Source organism: Pecten maximus, chromosome 14 (assembly GCF_902652985.1).
Source record: "Pecten maximus chromosome 14, xPecMax1.1, whole genome shotgun sequence".
In the NCBI taxonomy this organism is placed as follows: Eukaryota; Metazoa; Mollusca; class Bivalvia; order Pectinida; family Pectinidae; genus Pecten; species Pecten maximus.
Window position 1 is genome coordinate 35,909,862 of NC_047028.1, and position 24,852 is coordinate 35,934,713.

At 39.1% G+C, this 24,852-nt stretch overlaps 1 protein-coding gene across 1 annotated transcript; it reads left to right on the top strand.

The window, feature by feature from the left end:
- The first annotated feature begins 1,274 nt into the window (after positions 1-1,274).
- On the top strand, positions 1,275-24,392 carry LOC117342544 (WD repeat and FYVE domain-containing protein 2-like). The gene is made up of 12 exons (XM_033904725.1): positions 1,275-1,437; positions 3,775-3,842; positions 4,979-5,052; positions 6,009-6,063; positions 6,785-6,935; positions 7,816-7,928; positions 8,689-8,815; positions 16,270-16,375; positions 17,893-17,994; positions 18,632-18,762; positions 20,349-20,457; positions 21,420-24,392. The coding sequence occupies exons 1-12, from the start codon at positions 1,286-1,288 to the stop codon at positions 21,447-21,449; spliced, it is 1,218 nt and encodes a 405-aa protein (XP_033760616.1). The 5' UTR covers positions 1,275-1,285; the 3' UTR covers positions 21,450-24,392.
- The last annotated feature ends 460 nt before the right edge of the window (positions 24,393-24,852 follow it).

Sequence of the window (24,852 nt, forward strand, 5' to 3'; positions counted from 1 at the left end):
ATCTTGTTTTGTATATAAAAAACTTAATTATTATCAAAATTTCATTGTCTATTCTATTTAAAGGAGAATATCTATTATTTAAAAACACACCAAAAAGAAAACTTTGTTTATTGTATTGAAATGGGATATACAGCGCATCCAAAAGTGTCTCAAAAATCTCTGAGTTTCTCTACATTCCCATAAAATATGAACGATAGTTTCTCTTTCACGATTACATAAATTACATATTGGATTATTTACTAATCCCACTTTGAATAAAAACGAATTTGTCGTTAAAATATTTTGAACTATCCTATACTGGAACCATTGTAATTTTGTGCTTTTCGTAACCTTGACAGGATTATTATAAATATTGACCCAATTCAATTCAATATCTTCAAATGATTCTTCCCATTTTCTTCTACCAGTTGATATAAGAGCATTTTTTACCATAATATTATAAAGATCCTTTGTCCCTTTGACACTTTTCATGAACAATAATATATTATTGGGAATAACTGGATATACTATTTTCGTGTGATTCTCAACATTCAGCCTCGTTAAAAGTACTTTGACAGCTGAGATTACACCCTGAAATTGAAGAAAGTTTGTATTGAGCTGATATATCTCTTTAAATTCTTGAAATGTATAGAAGGAACTTGTACCAGGATCTTTTACCAAATCATTAATTATTGTTACACCTCTGTTATGCCAGGACTTGTAAAAGACTTTCTTCCCTCCAATAGTTATACTTTTATTATACCAAAGAGGTATTGTCAATGTACCTGTCAGCCTTTTTATTTTTTCTTTCACCCCCTCAGCATCAATAAATTGTTTCCATGCTTTTAAAACATCTTTCCAGAATTTATTCTTACAATTTGTTCGACATTCCTCAATAAACTCGCTACCACATGTTGATAATTTTTGTATATCAGTGTGTGATTCAAAAATAATTTGCCATTTGCATGTTTTTTTAAGCAACCGCCTTACCCAGCTAAGTTTCAATGAATCAATAAATAGTTTTACATTTACCATTTTCAGACCCCCTTCATGATAATTTTGTGTTATAATATCTCTCTTTACTTTATCTACCTTACTATTCCATAAAAAGTTAAAAAGGATTGAGTTGAGCTCTTGAAGAAATTGTTCAAGTCATCTTAGTTGAAAGAAATATCAGAAAAAAACTAAACTTACCACGCAAAACATAATTTTTTTCATAAATTCCCGCCAAAATCTTAGACAGGAAGTAGTTTTTAATACTGAACCGGAAGTTTACAAAGCTGTGTAATCACGTGATGATAACAAGATGGCAGCAGAAATCAAGCCAGTGCCCCCAAATAAGCAGGGGAATGTCAGGAAACCTGTACTGCTGAGTAAATTAGAGGGATTCAACGATGACGTCAATATGGCTGTTATCATCCCCAGGGAGGACGGTGTTATCACAGTCAGCGATGACAAGTGAGTAACCCGTCTCGAAAACGTTTTTTTTCTTCTCTGCATCCCGGAAGTTACAAGCAGCTGAATCTGACTGATTACGCCTACCTCAGCTTCTCTCTTTGTTTGTTTTTATTGTGTCAACTCTGGAGGAGGACGGAACTAGTATTTTTGTTTTATATAAAACTGAAACCATATCCACGTCTCTCTTTTGATATAAACAATAGCCGACAGACAGAATAATGTAGCTACATCCATATCGGAAAATTCTTAGGTACATTATAAGAGAGTTTTAAAGAGTCTGTATCCGGGTTTCGTGAAGACTACTGTACGTTTCGCTATATACCGGTAATTTATCCATGTTACTATGATATCAAAAAAACAATACTTAATGAAAAAATATAAGGCAAAAATGATCATTTTTTGTGGGAAATGACTTGATAGTGTATTTGGTATATAGAATACTGAATTGTGTATCCAAATTGTAACTAGTCAGAGTTTCCTTTGGCTCAGGCAACTTGCATGCATGTCTTGTGTAGGACAGTCAGGCATAGCTGGTGTCTACGCCAGAAGACACCATGTCCGGTGTAGGACAGACATGGTGTCTGGGCCAGATCTAGAGGAAACACTGCATGGCTACATTAGAATGTACAATTTAAGCCATAATTGACCCATGGTCCACAATTTATATGCAAGGCATCCCTGTTGGATGTCACTTTATTTTTTATCTCTGAATAAATCGGTGGTTCTTTATCCTGGTAATGCAAAAGACAAGCTCTATAGGACATTCATAAAACAATGTTATAGTTCCAGGGCTTTTTCTCACTGGTTTGGGAAAGGGCATTTTTGTCGCATTTTGGGAAGAAAATTGGTGAATTGGGAAAGATTTTTTCAAGAGTAAACTGCTGATTTGGGGAATTTGGCTTAAATATGAAATAATTTCAATTGGAATGGGGCTCATTAACGGCCCCAAAAAGCCCCCAGAAAAAGCCCTGAGTTCACAGGGAAATAACTTGTTATATACAGCACTAAAGCTGGAGTCTGCAATAAAATTAAGCTCAGTATAATGTGTGGTCCAAGCTTTATAGCAGAATTAATATGGTTGGTGACAAACTGACTAACGATATATAGAATTATCAGCTCAGTTTGAGGATTTATAAATTCAGAAATTTATGTATAGTTCAGAAATTCTAGAAGCTTTCCTCTGATAGTTACTTTCCAGCCAGACAGCATACCAATGTATAACTGGGTCGATCATCGGCGACCAGGTAGCTCAATCGGTAGAGCATCCGGCTAGTATTCGGAGGTCCCGGGTTCGAACCCCCAGTCTTGCCGTGCATTTTTCCACTCCTATTACATTTGGTGCCTGTGACCAAACCTTGTTTCAAGTGAGGTGAATACTTGACAAGGGGATACCCGAACCTGGGTTGTGAGTTGTGAAGTCTTCGGGGTCGAAGACTTAAAAAAAATAGGAGGGAAGAGTGTAGCGGAACTGGACCGGGTCGATCATTGGCGACCACGAAGCTCAATCGGTAGAGCATCCGGCTAGTGTTCGGAGGTCCCGGGTTCGAACCCCGGTCTGGCCGTGCATTTTTCCACTCCTATTACACACATACTATCTATTGTTAATTTTCTATCTGTAAATCAATGAATGTTGTGGGTCCAGTTTCTCAAAGGATAATATAAAGTTCCTACATGAATTACTTACCATTACACAAACAGAGACAATTGTCGTGACAATTTATCACTAGCCCTCCATCTCTGAGTTGTGAGTTCGAAACTTTTGAGGGGTAGTTGCCTGGTTCTGACTGTAGGTCGGTGGTTTTTCTCCGGGTACTCTGGCTTTCCCCCACCTCCAAAACCAGACACGTCCTTGAATGACCCTGGCTGTTAATAGGACGTTTAACAAAATAAACCAAACCAATTGATAAATGTCTCTTGCATGTAATTAATACAGTTTATTTTCATAGTAAAATTAATTGATATGACATGGAATAAAAGAAAACAAAATCCTATTCTTAGCATATTTTTCTCAGTCCAGCTATGCTATATAAAAAAATTGCATCAAAATTGTTATTGGAAAATATTTATTCACACAAACAATCAAAAATTTAAGTGAATGGTCACATGGGAGTACTGTAAATATACATGTTTTAGCATGGTTTTTATCATGGTAATCTGATTTTAGCATGTTTCACATTGAACGCCATCCGCAAAAAATATGATTATGCACTTATTGAGGTTTCTTTTATTATTTTCAATGACAAATAATATTAGTGAGCTAATTTATTATTGCACTTAAGTTGTTTAAATTAAGAATCATATTTATAAATTGTCCTAATTAATTTCTTTGTGTTTCAGAACACTTCGTGTTTGGTTGAAAAGAGACACCGGTCAATATTGGCCAAGTATTTGTCACACTATGCCAGGTAAAACAATTTTTTTTATAGTATTTGATACAATGAATGTATAGAGCAGAAAAAATACATTATTTGGAATGTTAACATTCCCTATATATAAAACAAAAATAAAATGTCAAAATTGATTTGAATCAATTTGGATTCCGCACAGTGTCCATTAAAGGGGCATTCCTTCATTTGAATAAAGTTTAGGTTGTCAAAATTCAACTTACTGGAAAATTTATATTTTTTCTAAATAGTAGAAGTTATAATCTTTACATTAATAAGTCAGTTTTACTCTCAAGATAAACCAAATTTCTTCGATTATTAAGTTATGAAATTTTTTAATTCAACCAAAGTATCACTAATTACCACAAAAATATATGTTACAGTGTATTTCTATATGATACGGCATCCCCTGTACATTTTGGCGTTAATTTCATTACTTGTAGGCACAAACACTTGTATGATCATCGTTCTGATATAGATTTCATCAATTGAAATTGTGCATGTTTCTGATGTGCAAATGAGGAATACCCTTTAATATCCAAATCAATATGCAAGGTCTTCATTATCGTTAGTGGATTATGATGAGTTTGTCAATTTGATTGTATCGAAATACATTTGTACAACATTGTGTGTGATATCAGACATGCTTGATTAAATATTGCATTAGTAAACATCTGTTTCTGAATGAAGTTTTGTAAACATTTTAAAATGTAAACACTAATTACATTTTGATTATCATGAGACATCCTTGTCAAATTGTTGCTAAATTGAAAGACAATGATTGAAACGAGTCAGATTATTTCATTTCTTGCTGCAGTCCTGGCTGCAATAATAATGTTTTACGAGAGTATTTAAAACGCATGACAAACCAAAATTCATTTATGTGAAATTAAAAGTATAAGTACAGTGTTTGAAACATTTGTGTTTAATTTACAAAGATAAAGGAACAAAATCGGGGCCGAACAAAGATTCATCTGATGTATTTAATTCCATCTGTTTGACACAAGTGAGTTTTAATGTAATTTCTTTTTAGATTACTATGATGAAATTAGTCAAATTCATAGAGTTGTCCTTTTACATGTACTGTATGTGTTCAGAAATAAAATTTACTATGTTTGAAAATATTGTGAGAATAATGTATTTTTTTATATTTCCAGCTGCGGCCTCTTCTCTTGCTTACAATGGAGTGACAAGGAGATTATTTATAGGATTGGACAATGGAACAATTACGGTAATATTTATAGGGTTGGACAGTGGAACATTTATGGTAATATCGATAATTAAGGTTGGAAAACAGAACAATTACAGTAATATTTATAGGGTTGGATAAAAGAGCAATTACAGTGATATCATTAGGGCTGCATGGACAATGAAATAATTACGGTAATATTTATAGGGTTGGATAACAGAACAATTACGTTAATATTTATAAGGATAACAGAACAATTACGGTAATATTTATAGGGTTGGACAATGGAACAATTACGGTAATATTTATAGGGTTGGATAACAGAACAATTACGGTAATATTTCTAGGGTTGGATAACAGAACAATTACGGTAATATTTATATGGATAACAGAACAATTACGATAATATTCCTAGGGTTGTACAGTCGAACAATTACAGTAATATTCCTAGGATTGGACTTAACAAATTTTATGTTTAGGTCAGAACATGTAGTTGGATTGTAGTATAGACATCTCAACACACCATACAGATTGTATTGATTTGTTTGTTGTATTTTTGGGTTAAAAACCTTAGATGTTTAGAAATTGATATGAAATCTTTAACACTTCTCAATCTGACTTAGTTTATAGTCAAATTAGAGTAAATTCTATATAATATCAGATTCAGATGTATTTCTTCTTACTTTTCAGAAAGAGTGATTTTCGGGGTAAAAATTATAGTCATGCATATTTAAGTGAATTTTGAGAATTATTGATTTTGATTTATAATTGTTTTGCATTTCATCAGTATTTACACATGTAATGTATACAGGGTGCTTCCATACTATTATATGGAAGTTTTTCAGTTGTTTTTGGAAAAAAATACTGAAATTTTAGTGAATTTTTGTGTTTGCCTTTAAAGCAGGATGGATGAGACATATACATGTGTAATTCTTGTTTGTGTGCAGCAAAGATTCAGTAAGGGCATTGTATGTTAAAATAATTTTTTTTGTATGTAGGAGTTCCTGATGGCTGAAGACTTTAACAAGACAACACATGTACGAGATTATCTAGGTAAGATCTACCTACTGGGTAGCTAGATTCTGATATTGATACTAAGATATGAACTGGTGAAACAATAAAACTGTAAGCTTGGAAAAACTGTGCTTCATTAGTTATTGGGAAATTTGGTAAAATTAACTAATTGTTATGGATCACACAATGATTGAATTTTTTTTTTGTCTGCATTGGTCTGGAAAAAAAAAATTAAAAAAATAAATATTAAATGAAACATTAAGATACATATATTAATGATTATCCTACCATCAGGAATCAGTCATTCAAAAATAACTTTGTAAAAGTAGAAAAAATTAAGATACAAAACATACTAGTGCATTGGTATTTTATTGGAAAAATACTTAGATTTATTATTGAATAGACATGTACATATAAGTAGCTTTTAGGCCATGTCATCAGTATTATGTGACAAGTTACACTATTTTCCTGCCACCAATAAATTGTCTGACTATTTTCCTGCCACCAATAAATTGTCTGACTATTTTCCTGCCACCAATAAATTGTCTGACTATTTTCCTGACACCAATAAATTGTCTGACTATTTTCCTGCCACCAATAAATTGTCTGACATGACTGTTTCGGCGATGAAAAATACAAGTATACTCTTAATTGGCAGTGGTCTTATAGAGAAACTAATTTCAGGATATTTGTGATCCCCTTCCACGTCACCGATTCAACTTAGATAAATATTTTCTCAATTGTCCGACTTGTTTTGCAGCTCATCAGAGTCGTGTCAATGGTGTGAAGTTTTCGGTGAACTGTGAGTGGGTGTTGAGTTGTGGCCGGGATAAATACTTCCAGTGGCACTGCTCAGAGACGGGGAGACGATTAGGTGGCTACTTGGCTAACGCCTGGTGTCTTTGTCTCGAGTATCCTTTATTTCTAGTCGTAACTGACCAGACAATACAGACAGCACTAGACACAGCAGACAAAACAGACAAAACGTTTTTTTCCTGTTTTGAAAAAAAGATGGCCATAATTTTGAAATTTTATGCTGCTGACGGCAGGCTATGGTAAAATAACAAAACACTTAATAAGGAAATCGTCTCAAGGATTAGATAACAGAGATATATTAACTTAGTTAAGCTGAAGTGAAGTTAACAGATAATGGAATATTTCACTGAAATGAAAAATGATCTGTGATGCAGATCGGTAGAATAATGTTTGTCTCGACCTAAACATAAAGTGGTCCACAAGGTTCCTATCATAGACAGGTCTTCGTAATTAAGTTATTTTCCCCTTAAGGTATACAGGCCTTCATAATTAAGTTATTTTCCCCTTAAGGTATACAGGCCTTCATAATTAAGTTATTTTCCTGTTAAGGTAGAATGTCCCACCAATTTCCTACTGTATACTAGCCTTAGTAAGTTATTTTCCTGTTAAGGTAGAGTGTCCCACCAATTTCCTACTGTATACAGGCCTTGGTAAGTTATTTTCCGGTTAAGGTAGAGTGTCCCACCAATTTCCTACTGTATACAGGCCTTGGTAAGTTATTTTCCGGTTAAGGTGGTGAGTCCCACCAATTTCCTACTGTATACAGGCCTTCGTAAGTTATTTTCCTGTTATTCTTAGGTAGAGTGTCCCACCAATTTCTTACTGTATACAGGCCTTCGTGAGTTATTTTCACATTCTCTACCTTATTACAGCCCAGACACAGCGTAAAGTATTGAGTGTCTACTTAAATAAATTGTCATTGATTTCATTGTTTGTAATGATTATTTCGATGATATGATCCTTAATTCCCCGAAGATTTGACGAACAATCAAAGTATGCATTTGTTGGTGATTACTCTGGTCAGATTTCTGTGTTAAAGATTAGTAACAGCAATTTTGAATTTATTGTTACTCTGAAAGGACATTCAGGTAATTTTCTAATTTTACCTATATTTTACTTCAATCTTTGTTGTCTTTTTAGCATTAATCAAATTAAATTTGTTAATTTCTGTTCGAAATAATTCTGTCATATAATACAATATTGAAATATGATCACAAAAAAATATATGAATTTTTTAATTTTCAATGTTCATGATTTAAAACCAAACTATACGCTTGTTACTTTAAAGGAGTTTAATTTCTTGTTACTTTCAAAGATATAGAAAATCGTTTAAAATATATCTTGAAATTCATATGAATACAAGGAATTATTTATAAGCTGTTTAATGATTTCCATTAAATAAATATCCATGTATTAAATTTGTTTAAACTTTTAAATTTAAGAAACACAGTTGATAATTCGACCCAGCAAAAATCAAACTTTTATACACAAATTTTTAACTTGTAATGAGTTGAATTTCATTGTGTTTTCTAGCCAATATGTAAAAAAAAATTCACTAAATCTACATTATTTTCAGTAATTTTAAATTAAATAAAAAATTCATGATATTTAAAAATAATCGTTTTTCAACAATTGCAAATCAAGTAAAGCATATCAACAAACACATGAGTTTTCCCCCTCTTAAAAGAAACCGGAGTATCCGGAGGAAAACCTATGTTTTAATTGATATGTTTTTTTTTCTAAAATAAAATAATCACAATCAAAATACATAACAGAATGTCACATATATATAAATACAAACAAAAACAAACATCTGTCAAGTTTAAAATACGATAATAATGTGTACAGGAAGTGTCCGATCACTGGCCTGGGATGCGGAGAAGAGCCTCCTGTTCTCCGGAAGTTTCGACCAGTCCGTCATAGTTTGGGATATAGGGGGACGGCAAGGCACGGCCTTTGAACTTCAAGGTCACCAGTAAGTTTGAATGATCTTCTGTACAGAAGTTATAGCTATATTTGTTTATGGTAATAAATATTTCTTACTTTGGAACTTTACAGTGCTAAGGAATTCTATGGATTTTTTTTATGTAAATGTAGAAAAATTTAGTAATACTGTACATTGTTTTTGTTTCCTGGTTTACAAACAAATAAAAAATCGAAAGAGAATTGGGTTTAGTCATCACTGTTGACGGTCGTGAGAAATTCAATAGAAAATATGTTGGTTCAGGACATATAATAAATGTATATAATGTATATTGACTTGTTATATTATATACCCATGGGCTATCTGCCGGTGTGGGCTATCTACTGGTGCGGGCTATCTGCTGGTGCGGGCTATCTGCTGGTGTGGGCTATCTGCCAGTGTTGGTTACCTGTCAGTGTGGGCTATCTGTCAGTGTGGGCTCTCTGCTGGTGTGGGTTATCTGTCAGTGTGGGTTATCTGTCAGTGTGGGCTATCTGTCAATGTGGGCTCTCTGCTGGTGTGGGTTATCTGTCAGTGTGGGTTATCTGTCAGTGTGGGTTATCTGCCAGTGTGGATTATCTGCTGGTGTGGGCTCTCTGCTGGTGTGGGTTATCTGTCAGTGTGGGTTATCTGTCGGTGTTGGTTATCTGTCAGTGTGGGTTATCTGCTGGTGTGGGTTATCTGTCAGTGTGGGTTATCTGTCAGTGTGGGCTATCTGTCAATGTGGGCTCTCTGCTGGTGTGGGTTATCTGTCAGTGTGGGTTATCTGTCAGTGTGGGTTATCTGCCAGTGTGGATTATCTGCTGGTGTGGGCTCTCTGCTGGTGTGGGTTATCTGTCAGTGTGGGTTATCTGTCAGTGTGGGCTATCTGTCAGTGTGGGCTCTCTGCTGGTGTGGGTTATCTGTCAGTGTGGGTTATCTGTCAGTGTGGGTTATCTGCCAGTGTGGATTATCTGTCGGTGTTGGTTATCTGTCAGTGTGGGTTATCTGCTGGTGTGGGCTCTCTGCTGGTGTGGGTTATCTGTCAGTGTGGGTTATCTGTCGGTGTTGGTTATCTGTCAGTGTGGGTTATCTGCTGGTGTGGGCTCTCTGCTGGTGTGGGTTATCTGTCAGTGTGGGTTATCTGTCGGTGTTGGTTATCTGTCAGTGTGGGTTATCTGCTGGTGTGGGTTATCTGCAGGTGTGGGTTATCTGCCGGTGTGGCCTATCTGCTGGTGTGGCCTATCTGCTGGTGTGGGCTATCTGCCGGTGCGGGCTATCTGCTGGTGTGTGTTATCTGCTGGTGTGGGTTATCTGCCGGTGTGGGCTCTCTGCTGGTGTTTTGTTACCTGTCAGTGTGGGCTATCTGCTGGTGTGGGCTATCTGTCGGTGTGGGTTATCTGCCGGTGCGGGTTATATTTATCTGCTGGTGTGGGCTATCTCCTGGTGTTGGTTACCTGTCAGTGTGGGCTGTCTGCTGGTGTGTGTTATCAGCTGGTGTGGGCTCTCTGCTGGTGTGGGCTCTCTGCCGGTGTGGGCTATCTACCGGTGTGGCCTATCTGCTGGTGTGGGTTATCTGCTGGTGCAGGCTATCTGCTGGTGTGTGTTATCTGCTGGTGTGGGCTCTCTGCTGGTGTGGGCTCTCTGCCGGTGTGGGCTCTCTGCCGGTGTGGGCTATCTGCCGGTGTGGCCTATCTGCCAGTGTGGGCTCTCTGCTGGTGTGGGCTATCTGCCAGTGTGTGCTATTTGCTGGTGTGGGTTATCTGCTGGTGTGGGCTATCTGCCGGTGTGGGTTATCTGCCGGTGTGGGTTATCTGTCAGTGTGGGTTATCTGTCAGTGTGGGTTATCTGTCGGTGTTGGCTATCTGCCGGTGTGGGTTATCTGCCGGTGTGGGTTATCTGCCAGTGTGGGCTATCTGCCGGTGCAGGCTATCTGCCGGTGCGGGCTATCTACTGGTGTTGGTTATCTGTCGGTGTGGCCTATTTGCTGGTGTGGGCTCTCTGCTGGTGTGGGTTATCTATCAGTGTGGGTTATCTGTCAGTGTGGGTTATCTGTCGGTGTTGGTTATCTGTCAGTGTGGGTTATCTGCTGGTGTGGGTTATCTGCCGGTGTGGGTTATCTGCTGGTGTGGCCTATCTACTGGTGTTGGTTATCTGTCGGTGTGGCCTATTTGCTGGTGTGGGCTCTCTGCTGGTGTGGGTTATCTGTCAGTGTGGGTTATCTGTCAGTGTGGGTTATCTGTCGGTGTTGGTTATCTGTCAGTGTGGGTTATCTGCTGGTGTGGGTTATCTGCCGGTGTGGGTTATCTGCTGGTGTGGCCTATCTGCCGGTGTGGGTTATCTGCTGGTGTGGCCTATCTGTCGGTGTGGGTTATCTGCCGGTGCGGGTTATTTGCCGGTGTGGGCTCTCTGCTGGTGTTTGTTACCTGTCAGTGTGGGCTATCTGCTGGTGTGGGTTATCTGTCGGTGTGGGTTATCTGCCGGTGTGGGCTATCTGTCAATGTGGGCTCTCTGCTGGTGTGGGTTATCTGTCAGTGTGGGTTATCTGTCAGTGTGGGTTATCTGCCAGTGTGGATTATCTGCTGGTGTGGGCTCTCTGCTGGTGTGGGTTATCTGCCAGTGTGGATTATCTGTCGGTGTTGGTTATCTGTCAGTGTGGGTTATCTGCTGGTGTGGGCTCTCTGCTGGTGTGGGTTATCTGTCAGTGTGGGTTATCTGTCGGTGTTGGTTATCTGTCAGTGTGGGTTATCTGCTGGTGTGGGCTCTCTGCTGGTGTGGGTTATCTGTCAGTGTGGGTTATCTGTCGGTGTTGGTTATCTGTCAGTGTGGGTTATCTGCTGGTGTGGGTTATCTGCAGGTGTGGGTTATCTGCCGGTGTGGCCTATCTGCTGGTGTGGCCTATCTGCTGGTGTGGGCTATCTGCCGGTGCGGGCTATCTGCTGGTGTGTGTTATCTGCTGGTGTGGGTTATCTGCCGGTGTGGGCTCTCTGCTGGTGTTTTGTTACCTGTCAGTGTGGGCTATCTGCTGGTGTGGGCTATCTGTCGGTGTGGGTTATCTGCCGGTGCGGGTTATATTTATCTGCTGGTGTGGGCTATCTCCTGGTGTTGGTTACCTGTCAGTGTGGGCTGTCTGCTGGTGTGTGTTATCAGCTGGTGTGGGCTCTCTGCTGGTGTGGGCTCTCTGCCGGTGTGGGCTATCTACCGGTGTGGCCTATCTGCTGGTGTGGGTTATCTGCTGGTGCAGGCTATCTGCTGGTGTGTGTTATCTGCTGGTGTGGGCTCTCTGCTGGTGTGGGCTCTCTGCCGGTGTGGGCTCTCTGCCGGTGTGGGCTATCTGCCGGTGTGGCCTATCTGCCAGTGTGGGCTCTCTGCTGGTGTGGGCTATCTGCCAGTGTGTGCTATTTGCTGGTGTGGGTTATCTGCTGGTGTGGGCTATCTGCCGGTGTGGGTTATCTGCCGGTGTGGGTTATCTGCCAGTGTGGGCTATCTGCCGGTGCAGGCTATCTGCCGGTGCGGGCTATCTACTGGTGTTGGTTATCTGTCGGTGTGGCCTATTTGCTGGTGTGGGCTCTCTGCTGGTGTGGGTTATCTATCAGTGTGGGTTATCTGTCAGTGTGGGTTATCTGTCGGTGTTGGTTATCTGTCAGTGTGGGTTATCTGCTGGTGTGGGTTATCTGCCGGTGTGGGTTATCTGCTGGTGTGGCCTATCTACTGGTGTTGGTTATCTGTCGGTGTGGCCTATTTGCTGGTGTGGGCTCTCTGCTGGTGTGGGTTATCTGTCAGTGTGGGTTATCTGTCAGTGTGGGTTATCTGTCGGTGTTGGTTATCTGTCAGTGTGGGTTATCTGCTGGTGTGGGTTATCTGCCGGTGTGGGTTATCTGCTGGTGTGGCCTATCTGCCGGTGTGGGTTATCTGCTGGTGTGGCCTATCTGTCGGTGTGGGTTATCTGCCGGTGCGGGTTATTTGCCGGTGTGGGCTCTCTGCTGGTGTTTGTTACCTGTCAGTGTGGGCTATCTGCTGGTGTGGGTTATCTGTCGGTGTGGGTTATCTGCCGGTGCGGGTTATATTTATCTGCTGGTGTGGGCTATCTCCTGGTGTTGGTTACCTGTCAGTGTGGGCTGTCTGCTGGTGTGGGTTATCTGCTGGTGCAGGCTATCTGTCGGTGCAGGCTATCTGCTGGTGTGGGCTCTCTGCTGGTGTGCACTCTCTGCCAGTGTGGGCTATTTGCCAGTGTGGGCTATCTGCTGGTGTGGGCTATCTGCCGGTGCGGGCTATCTCCCAGTGCGGGCTATCTCCCGGTGCGGGCTATCTGCCGGTGTGGCCTATCTGCTTGTGTGGGCTATCTGCCGGTGTGGGCTCTCTACTGGTGTGGGCTATCTACTGGTGTTGGTTATCTGTCGGTGTGGCCTATCTGCCGGTGTGGCCTATCTGCTGGTGTGGCCTATCTGCTGGTGTGGGTTATCTGCTGGTGTGGGTTATCTGCCAGTGTTGGTTATCTGCTGGTGTGGGCTATCTGCCAGTGTGGGCTCTCTGCTGGTGTGGGCTATCTGCCAGTGTGTGCTATTTGCTGGTGTGGGTTATCTGCTGGTGTGGGCTATCTGCCGGTGTGGGTTATCTGCCGGTGTGGGTTATCTGCCAGTGTGGGCTATCTGCCGGTGCAGGCTATCTGCCGGTGCGGGCTATCTACTGGTGTTGGTTATCTGTCGGTGTGGCCTATTTGCTGGTGTGGGCTCTCTGCCGGTGTGGGCTATCTGCCGGTGTGGCCTATCTGCCGGTGTGGGCTATCTGCTGGTGTGTGTTATCTGCTGGTGTGGGTTCTCTGCTGGTGTGGGCTCTCTGCTGGTGTGGGCTATCTGCCGGTGTGGCCTATCTGCTGGTGTAGGCTATCTGCCGGTGTGGGCTATCTGCTGGTGTGGGTTATCTGCCAGTGTGGGCTATTTGCCAGTGTGGGCTATCTGCTGGTGTGGGCTATCTGCCGGTGCGGGCTATCTCCCAGTGCGGGCTATCTCCCGGTGCGGGCTATCTGCCGGTGTGGCCTATCTGCTTGTGTGGGCTATATGCCGGTGTGGGCTCTCTACTGGTGTGGGCTATCTACTGGTGTTGGTTATCTGTCGGTGTGGCCTATCTGCCGGTGTGGCCTATCTGCTGGTGTGGGCTATCTGCTGGTGTGGGTTATCTGCTGGTGTGGGTTATCTGCCAGTGTTGGTTTATCTGCTGGTGTGGGCTATCTGCTGGTGTGGGCTATCTGCTGGTGTGGGTTATCTGCCGGTGTGGCCTATCTGCTGGTGTGGCCTATCTGCTGGTGTGGGCTATCTGCCGGTGCGGGCTATCTGCTGGTGTGTGTTATCTGCTGGTGTGGGTTATCTGCCGGTGTGGGCTCTCTGCTGGTGTTTTGTTACCTGTCAGTGTGGGCTATCTGCTGGTGTGGGCTATCTGTCGGTGTGGGTTATCTGCCGGTGCGGGTTATATTTATCTGCTGGTGTGGGCTATCTCCTGGTGTTGGTTACCTGTCAGTGTGGGCTGTCTGCTGGTGTGTGTTATCAGCTGGTGTGGGCTCTCTGCTGGTGTGGGCTCTCTGCCGGTGTGGGCTATCTACCGGTGTGGCCTATCTGCTGGTGTGGGTTATCTGCTGGTGCAGGCTATCTGCTGGTGTGTGTTATCTGCTGGTGTGGGCTCTCTGCTGGTGTGGGCTCTCTGCCGGTGTGGGCTCTCTGCCGGTGTGGGCTATCTGCCGGTGTGGCCTATCTGCCAGTGTGGGCTCTCTGCTGGTGTGGGCTATCTGCCAGTGTGTGCTATTTGCTGGTGTGGGTTATCTGCTGGTGTGGGCTATCTGCCGGTGTGGGTTATCTGCCGGTGTGGGTTATCTGCCAGTGTGGGCTATCTGCCGGTGCAGGCTATCTGCCGGTGCGGGCTATCTGCTGGTGTGGCCTATCTGCTTGTGTGGGCTATCTGCCGGTGTGGGCTCTCTGCTGGTGTGGGCTATCTACTGGTGTTGGTTATCTGTCGGTGTGGCCTATTTGCTGGTGTGGGCTCTCTGCTGGTGTGGGTTATCTATCAGTGTGGGTTATCTGTCAGTGTGGGTTATCTGTCGGTGTTGGTTATCTGTCAGTGTGGGTTATCTGCTGGTGTGGGTTATCTGCCGGTGTGGGTTATCTGCTGGTGTGGCCTATCTACTGGTGTTGGTTATCTGTCGGTGTGGCCTATTTGCTGGTGTGGGCTCTCTGCTGGTGTGGGTTATCTGTCAGTGTGGGTTATCTGTCAGTGTGGGTTATCTGTCGGTGTTGGTTATCTGTCAGTGTGGGTTATCTGCTGGTGTGGGTTATCTGCCGGTGTGGGTTATCTGCTGGTGTGGCCTATCTGCCGGTGTGGGTTATCTGCTGGTGAGGCCTATCTGTCGGTGTGGGTTATCTGCCGGTGCGGGTTATTTGCCGGTGTGGGCTCTCTGCTGGTGTTTGTTACCTGTCAGTGTGGGCTATCTGCTGGTGTGGGTTATCTGTCGGTGTGGGTTATCTGCCGGTGCGGGTTATATTTATCTGCTGGTGTGGGCTATCTCCTGGTGTTGGTTACCTGTCAGTGTGGGCTGTCTGCTGGTGTGGGTTATCTGCTGGTGCAGGCTATCTGTCGGTGCAGGCTATCTGCTGGTGTGGGCTCTCTGCTGGTGTGCACTCTCTGCCAGTGTGGGCTATTTGCCAGTGTGGGCTATCTGCTGGTGTGGGCTATCTGCCGGTGCGGGCTATCTCCCAGTGCGGGCTATCTCCCGGTGCGGGCTATCTGCCGGTGTGGCCTATCTGCTTGTGTGGGCTATCTGCCGGTGTGGGCTCTCTACTGGTGTGGGCTATCTACTGGTGTTGGTTATCTGTCGGTGTGGCCTATCTGCCGGTGTGGCCTATCTGCTGGTGTGGCCTATCTGCAGGTGTGGGTTATCTGCTGGTGTGGGTTATCTGCCAGTGTTGGTTATCTGCTGGTGTGGGCTATCTGCTGGTGTGGGCTATCTGCTGGTGTGGGTTATCTGCTTGTGTGGGCTATCTGCTGTGATGTGGGCTATCTGCTGGTGTGGACATCTGCTGGTGTGTGTTATCTGCTGGTGTGGGCTCTCTGCTGGTGTGGGTTATCTGCCGGTGTGAGTTATCTGCTGGTGCTGGCTATCTGCTGGTGTGGGCTATCTGCCGGTGTGGGCTATCTGTCAGGATGGGCTGTCTGTCTGCTGGTGTGAGTTATCTGCTGGTGTTGGTTATCTGCTGGTGTGGGTTATCTGCTGGTGTGGGCTGTCGGTCTGCCAGTGTGGGTTATTTGCAGGTGCAGGCTATCTGTCTGTATAGGTTTTCGGCCAGTGCGGGCTATCTGATATAGTTTGTGTGTCAACTATAACGAAACTGCAAAATACAAGCTGTACTGATGGAAAACAGAATGAAATAAATATTTTACAGTGAAAAATTATATCTGTACTTTATCAGTTAGTTGATAACATTTTCACTTTTGTTTCACAGTGACAAAGTTGCGGCATTAGCTTACGCGTCCGGTTGTAAACAGTTGATATCTGGAGGAGATGATACCGTATTAGGTATCTGGAGTATGGACGTTAAAAGAATAGAGGTAATCAATATTCATCCTGTTAATTTTTACAATTTTACCCCAATTAATTTATCCGTCCTTCCAACATTACATTTACTTGACTACTGAAGAAACAGAAAGATTGAGATTTCTTTTGGTGCTTTTTTAGTTAAATCAGATCAAATTTTGTGTAAAGGAAATATTTATTGATCCTGTATATGGTAACAGCTATAGAGCACATAGTAAATTATAATTATTGTCTCTGCTAAGAATCGAACTCAAAACTCCTGACCCAACAGTAATATCTATCCCCTCAACTGATGGCATTAAAAAGAAGTTCTATTGCTGATGCTAGTATTTACAGAGGAATATTTAATTTTCCGTTACCATGGTTATTCATATCATCAATATTGTTGTCATTGATACAAGAATGTTAATTAGAGTTGATATCAGCATGTATCCACAGGTACTTTTTAGTATTATCATTAAAGGGACATCACGGTAAACCAATTTTTATTTTGTATTTGTTCATATTATTGGGTATATCTTTAAAAAAAATATCCTTATGAACAATAACCATTCGAATTTGATGATATATGTATATAAAAAACATCAATTATTAATTATAAAAAGGTTATTACAATTCATTGATCAATAGTCTGAATATGCAAATTTTGTGACATATACGATAACACGCATGCGCACAACACACTAAAACACTTGAAAACAAAAATGGCTTCCAATGTGAATCGACTGCGGTTGAAAACGATAACAGCTTCCGCAATGAAGAGAATAATTGGAAAATGGGTCAAACACAATCCTAGAATTAAACTGGGGAAGCAGTACAATACAGTTCAAACATGAAAACAGCAGTAATATGGACGCTGCTCGTATTCTGCTTGATTGCTGGATAGTAGGTCATGACAATCTCGGTAATATTTACTCAAACTCGGTAATATTTATACAGTCTGTACCAGTACATCGCTACTGTCACTATACTATATGTACGGTGTTTACACTTATTTACACATAAATATATGTGCCGGAATATATACAGAATGTGTTATTTAACATTTAAACCACTGTATAATATCGTTGTCCAACTAATCTAATTCGCCTTGTAAACTATCGTGTGTTTGTGTTGCCTCGATTTCAAAACAGTTACGTGATGATTTAAAAATAATTTCCGCGCTAAATTTAGAGGGGGATTCCCAACTAAATCAAGTGGTCAAGCTGGACATGAGGATCCACTGTGAACATTGGGACAGCACAGAAACATAACTGGAAAGGAACAAAACACGTACATTCATTGAAAATTACAACGTTTTTACTGTGATGTCCCTTTAATATATCTGTCTACTTTGATAACCCACCTATTTGTTTCTCATATTTTCATGAGAATGTTGATTTCATTTGTTATTTTTAGGAGAAATTATATATAATACTGATCTCTTAATTTGTTTTCATAAATTTCATAACTTCATTGCAATTTTGAATCTGTGTATAAAATTTCATGTTTGTATGATATTCAATGTCTGTAATTTTTTCTGTTAAATCAGACTCCTACGTGGACAGAGAACGATAGCTGTGAAAAATGTAAAGCACCATTTTTCTGGAATGTTAAAAAGATGTGGGAGGAGCGTACGATAGGGATTAGACAGGTGAATTATTTAAATCTACATATTTATATAATTAGGTAATAGTGAATCTACATATTTATATGATTAGGTGATAGTGAATCTACATATTTATATGATTAGGTAACAGTGAATCTACATATTTATCTAATTAGGTAACAGTGAATCTACATATTTATATAATTAGGTAATAGTGAATCTACATATTTTATTATTTATATAATTAGGTAATATTGAATCTACATATTTATATTTAATAAGATAATAGTGAATCTATATATTTATATAATTAGGAAATAGTGAATCTACATAAATTTTTATTTATATAATTAAGTAAATGTGAATCTACATATTTATATAATTAAGTGAAAGTGAATCTATATATTTATATGTAATTAGATAATAGTGAATCTATATATTAATGTAATTAGATAATAGTGAATCTACATATTTATATGTAATTAGGTAATAGTGAATTTTCTTATTTATATAGTTGTCATAGTGAACCCTCATAATTATATAGTTGTCATACTGAATCTACATATTTATATAATAAGGTAATAACGAATCTTTTAAAATCCATCCCCAGGCTGGTATCTGTCATTGCTGCTGCTGTTATTTGTTAAATGACGATAATATCTAAATGTTTTACGGATTTCAGCATCATTGTAGGAAATGCGGGAAAGCGATATGTGCCAAATGTAGTAGTAAAAAATCCAGCTACCCTCCGATGGGATTCGAGTATGAAGTCCGAGTATGTGATCACTGCCATGATAGTATTACCGATGAGGAGTGAGTATAGCGATTTCAACCTGCATGGAGTTCACAATGTACATACCCATACCTGTCAAGTTTCCCGCATTGGACTGGAGACTCCTGAATATTCAATACAGAAACCAAATTTTCCAGTTTGAAATTAATGACCTGCGCAGGTCCCAAATTTGATTAAATTCTCCAGTTTTCTCCCGCGTGGCTTAATTAAGTGGCATACATTAACCCCGAGACCTCGGGTCATTGACGCAACAAAATTTAATTTGACGCACGATTTTCGCATGAAGTGCATCGATTTGAAGCTTCAAATTCTGACTAACACTAGTGCTGTATACAGATTCAACAAAGGGCATATTAGCTATTGTCAGTGACACTTATTTACCCCTAGGAGTTAATTAAAAGAGTCTGTCAACTGTGACAAACCCTAACTGTCCAGAGAGAAGTTTCCTCTTAATAAAAAAAAGTATATCATATCAGCCCTTCAGTTTTATCCCTCGGCAACAGGGTTGAGGAGGTCGGTTACAGTAAACTACAACCTCCGGCATTGGTGGCGTTGTCGTTAGACATCTAGGTTAAACTTTTGATAAAACGGTGTTGTGGTATTACTATTGCTACAACTTTGGTATTTCTTATATTTGTACCTTAGTTGTGACAAGACCTTTCCATTGGTACTTCATTAACCGATCTACTTAGAATTATAAAAATTTAAGCATTAAACTGTCTTGATATGGCATCTCTGCTAGCGCAGTATGACATGTTTGTCTGCAAAGCTCTGTCATTTATATCGAGCAGAGATGCCATATCAAGACAGTTGAATGCTTATATTTACGCTTGATGAATTGTTTTTATTTAAAAAATATGTTGGTTTCGACTTCTAATTTAAATTTCCCGCCTTATCGTCAATCGCGAAATCACCGTTTCAAAACTGGAACAGCCTTTCTTCTCACGTGCAGATTGCCACACAAAATAGTGCATACAAAAACGACAAAAATAATGATATTGGTTTTCACAATGTTTTATTTATTATCATATTTTCTTTATTTGATGTGTTTTTGTCGATATTATATCATTAAGTTTTAAAGTTGTTTCAAATTTCTTGTGTTTTGTCACTCAGGAGTTCAGAGTTCGATTCACATTGGCCGCCATCTTTGTTCACATTGTACATGTATTCTTACGCACTGGAATCATGGCATGCTTTGGGTGTCAGTTAAACTCTCATAGACAACACTTTGTTTTGGTTAATTTATTTAGGCAAATGTAAATATTAACACAGAGACAACAAAATGTTAATCATGCCAGAAAAACAAAGAGATCTGGTCAAAAATTGATCATAAAAGAAGTCTTATTTGTACACAGATATTGCAATTTTTAATTAAAAAATTATAGAAGAAGTTTTCAAGTTTTGACAAAACTGTTTTATTTTTGTGAGGAATAGCAAATGTCTGAATCAATGCTTGAAAGATATATTGTAAATTTATGGAAGACTTCACATGGAAATTTATACAATTCCGGTCCTGTAAACTGGAAAGTGTTGTGAATTGCCCTTGTTTTTTTTTTTTGTAAGTAATAAGTAGGTGTTGCTGATGAAGCTTTTGTTTGTCTTACAGACGGGCTCCCTTAGCAACATTCCATGACAGTAAACATAGTATAGTTTACATACATTTGGAGGAACACCGCAAGCGGCTACTCACAGTGGGCAAGGATAAGGTTGTCAAAGTAAGTATTGACACCCACAACAAAACTGTTAAAAGGCGATAACAATTTCTGTTGTGTAGTTTATTGTTTATTATTCTTATTGGGGATTGTGTGTGTGTGTTGGAGGGAGGGGGGGGGGGGCATGTTGCATCATTACTTCGAATCAACCTCATGAAATCACTGTAGAATTACTGGAAGGTGTATGTCTGCAGGTGTAAACTGCTGCTAATTAACCCCATGAAATAAGATATTCCTCAAACTTAAATGTGTAGGTTCCTCTTGGTGTCTAGTTGTACCATTTAAATTTAAATTTCCGGTCAGAAAATCAAAATGGCCAACAGGAGGCCATCTTGGAGTTTGTGAATTTAAATTTATTATCGCTATTTCTTAATTATTACTTATTGCTATTCCTCAAACTTCATGTGTGGGTTCCTCTTGTTCTTGTAATCAGATGATTTAGAAAATAGGAAGATGGGAAAAGTTGAGAGAAGATCAGTCTGACATAGAACCAATAAAGATAATTAAATTGTTGGCGCCAAGATCCCTCTGGGATCTATTTTATTAAAATATGTTATTGTTAGGCCACACCAAATTGATATGTTGTTCTTTGGGAAATTGGAAAAAAGGGAGGGAATGAGCAAATTTGAAGAAAAAAAAAATTGTTGCAAATTTCATTTAGAGATTTAGAGTTATTTCTATCATGTAATATGCTATTGTTAATATTATAATATGCTATTGTTATTATGATACTATGCTATTGTAATTATTATAATATTCTATTGTTATTATTATAATATTCTATTGTTATTATTATAATTTTAGGAAAGGACTAATATAGGCTGAGCCTGTTGTCCAATCCCTTTTGCCAACACCAATTCTGTATGATATTCAATGTAAATTTATACTTGTTGTGTTGACAATAAAATATTTTGAAATTTAAAGAAATTATAATTTGCTATTGTTATTATTTTATTGTTTTACAGATATGGGATGTAAGTAGTGTCCTTCACTGAGATATTGTCAGCCGTCGTCATGGAAACCAGCTCTTAATGCAGGAAATCCAAAGAAATTTGATTGGCTTAATTCAAAGACACTTGATTGGCTGTATTCAAAGACGTTTCATTGGCTGTTCTGAAAAGGTTTCTTCTTGAGTGGAATGCAGTGGAAGTGTCATTGTTTAAACGGTGATTGAAGTACATTCATTTATGAGATTATGATGGAAGAAACGGACATCTATAGAAGTTTACACTACATATGATATTATACTGTGCACCTTCAGAATCCAAGGGTTCAGTCTTATTTACCTTCTGCCTGTCGTTGGTAAACCATACATATTGTAATATTACTGAAGATGTTTGTGTGGCTGGAGCAGAAACCTTGTATTTTGAGGATGAATGTTACACTGTTACAATAGAAAGTGCTGAATTGTTTCATTATCAAACTGGACAGAGTCCATACTAACAGTGAGTGAATTTGTGTGGCTGTGAGACTTTGTGACCAATACATCTAGTTTAATTCCATAGTGAGGCTGTGATTCATTGTGAGGAAGCTCTACCTGAATGTGCGACAAAATTATATAGAGAATTAACCTGGCAATAAGCCCATGTCTGGTAATAAGCTCATGTCTGGTAATAAGCCCATGTCTGGTAATAAGCTCATGCCTGGTGATAAGCCCATGTCTGGTAATAAGCCCATGTCTGGTAATAAGCTCATGTCCGATAGTAAGCCCATGCCTGGTGATAAAGCCATGTCTGGTAATAAGACCATGAAGGGTGACAAGCTCATACTTGATGATGAGCCCTTGCCTGGTGATAAGCTCATGCCTGGTGATAAGCCCATGTCTGGTAATAAGCCCATGCTTTCTGATAAGCCCATCCATATCAAATACACATCACTAGCAATGCTATTACAGTAAAACCATGTGACCAAATAGTTCATGATATCCAAAATTTTTAGTAGGATAAAAAAATAGCTAGGTTGCAGCCTTATTTCAGGTTTATAACTAATACTGGTAATTTGTACCAAGCTCGTTCATCATAAGAAAGTTTAACTGTATATGCTATTGTCAAACAATGCCCTCATTACCTGCTACTTTGGGCCAGTTTCTTTATGAGTGGGCTACATGTGCTTATTACTGGATAAATAAGGTCTATTCACTGTATATACTACAAACACATTGTGTAGCTGTAAATAATTTAATTCATTCAATGACAAATCTTCAATGCATAAAAAACCTTTCAAAGGAATATCTAATGTGTGATTCTGATCAGTTTTCATCAGTTTTTATTTTCTCTTAAAAGTTATGTATTGAAATTCCCAATAAATACCAATGATTGATGTTTGGGTTTGGAGAAATATACTATTGAGCTGATATTACAAACATTCAAGGTTACACCTTTCAGGTAATTGTTATTTTGTAACTTTGACCGAGCCTATCTACATACCTACACCGAGGTATAGTTCATGTACTGTAAAAACCTGTGTAATTAAATTGTTAAGGTATTTTTTGGGGCTGAAAATGCTGGAAAAAAACTTCTATCTGTATATTTTGCGCATGAAAAAATTTGACCAAAAACAATGTCAAGGAGGTCCCGGAAACGATGTATGAAAATGACACTAACACAGATTAGTACAAAACTTTGCTTAAAATCATTCTAATAAATACATGATGATTAAAATAATTTGATCATTTTGTGTTCGTAATGAGGAAATAGCAAAATTTTCTATTTATCACATAATTCACCTATGACAATCTATCCACTGAATTCACCAGGTAATGTTTTTTTTTTTTTGTATATATCTCTATTCTTATGTATCCTGGAGAGATTTTTGATGGCTATGCCAGTCTATTGATAGTAGACGTTAAACAATACAAATTCTAAACACTAGTCAGATTTGATTTTGACGTCATAATGCAGCTTTTGTTGATGTCATAATGCGACTTTAAAAGCTGTCAATATGTCAGTTTTTCTGACTTATGTTCTAACAAATATCAATTTTCTGACTTTTGTTCTGAAAAATATCAGTTTTACGACTTTTTTTTCTGAAAAATATCAGTTTTCTGACTTTTGTTCTAAAAAATATCAGTTTTCTGACTTGTGTTCTAAAAAAATATCTTAATCTTGATTTAATTTCTTACATTGTATGAGATTTTAGGAAACTTATCTTGAAGTTAAATTGTTGCCTAGCATGGCCTGCAAAAGTAAAAACTGAATTCATGAAATCTGATATGAAAACAATTTATGGTACTACATTTGTATATGTATATGCATGAAGTGAAACTTGTAACATTTGTTGACAATTGTATGATGTCATGATTTTTTACCATGAACAGCTTAACTTGTCAAATCTACTGACTGGTGAAATCTATGGAATCTTGTGAATAAATCCAGTACAGTTATATTTGTTGAGAATTTTACGAAGGTGCTTCCTCTCGTTGGTTGTTATCTCCCTTTAATGGTAAAGTTTACCTCAAATACATCAATCACCGAATATATTTAAAACATTCGGAAGATATTATACTGTTATTGTAAAGAAAAGATGAGTAAGATATTATACTGTTATTGTAAGGAAAGATGAGGAAGATATATATTATGCTGTTATTTTAAAGAAAAGATGAATTTTACACCAGTTTGTATCTCCTGTCAGTATAATCCATGGATTTAATTTCTCTGAATTTATCTATATGGCATTAACCCTTTCACCCCTATTGACCATATTGGACTTCAAATGATGAATGAATGGCAGAGTCCACTTAAGTTTCTTAGGGTTGAAAGGGTTAAGTACATAATTGTCCTCATAATTTATATAATATGAATGAAGTGTTATGTTGCTGAAGTGATAAAAAGGCGTTATAATATATATTTCTATCACAATAATCCTTGTTTTCTCATCCACCTCTATTCATATTTAGTAGCTATCTAATTTGAAAGATTAACTGTTATCTTTGATGAAAATCGGGACATATTGGTTTTGATCTATCTTTGATAATTATAAAAATAATTGTTTTTTCTTCCGCTTTCTTCTGCTAATGAGGTTGCCAACTTTTTTTTCGAAAACTGTCCTGGCAGAATTCAATGAAATTTAACATAAGTGTTCATGTAAGATGAGCTGTGTGTAGGAGTATTTTTGTTCTTTCAATCGATCAATCTGTCAGCTGGACGTAAGGTGACCTCAGATTGATCAAAATTGAGATATTGTCTGATTTTGATCAAATTTGGTATAACAGGTATTGTGTGGCATTACATATACACTTTAGCAATATCAACTACCACCATAAGATTTGTGGGGGTCGTTTGGGGGATATATGTAGCAGTGCCTCTAACAATTATACTTGTTATGATTGCATAAAAAGATAAATTGTTCTGTATTACATATATTGGGGATACCACATTCATCAATAGATAAATTGTTCTG

Bases quoted from the DNA above. Each gene is read 5' to 3' on its own strand.
- LOC117342544 (XM_033904725.1), top strand. From the start codon at position 1,286: ATGGCAGCAGAAATCAAGCCAGTGCCCCCAAATAAGCAGGGGAATGTC. The intron at 7,929-8,688 runs GTAATTTTCTAA...TAATGTGTACAG, and splicing joins TACTCTGAAAGGACATTCAG to GAAGTGTCCGATCACTGGCC. The intron at 8,816-16,269 runs GTAAGTTTGAAT...TTTGTTTCACAG, and splicing joins TTTGAACTTCAAGGTCACCA to TGACAAAGTTGCGGCATTAG.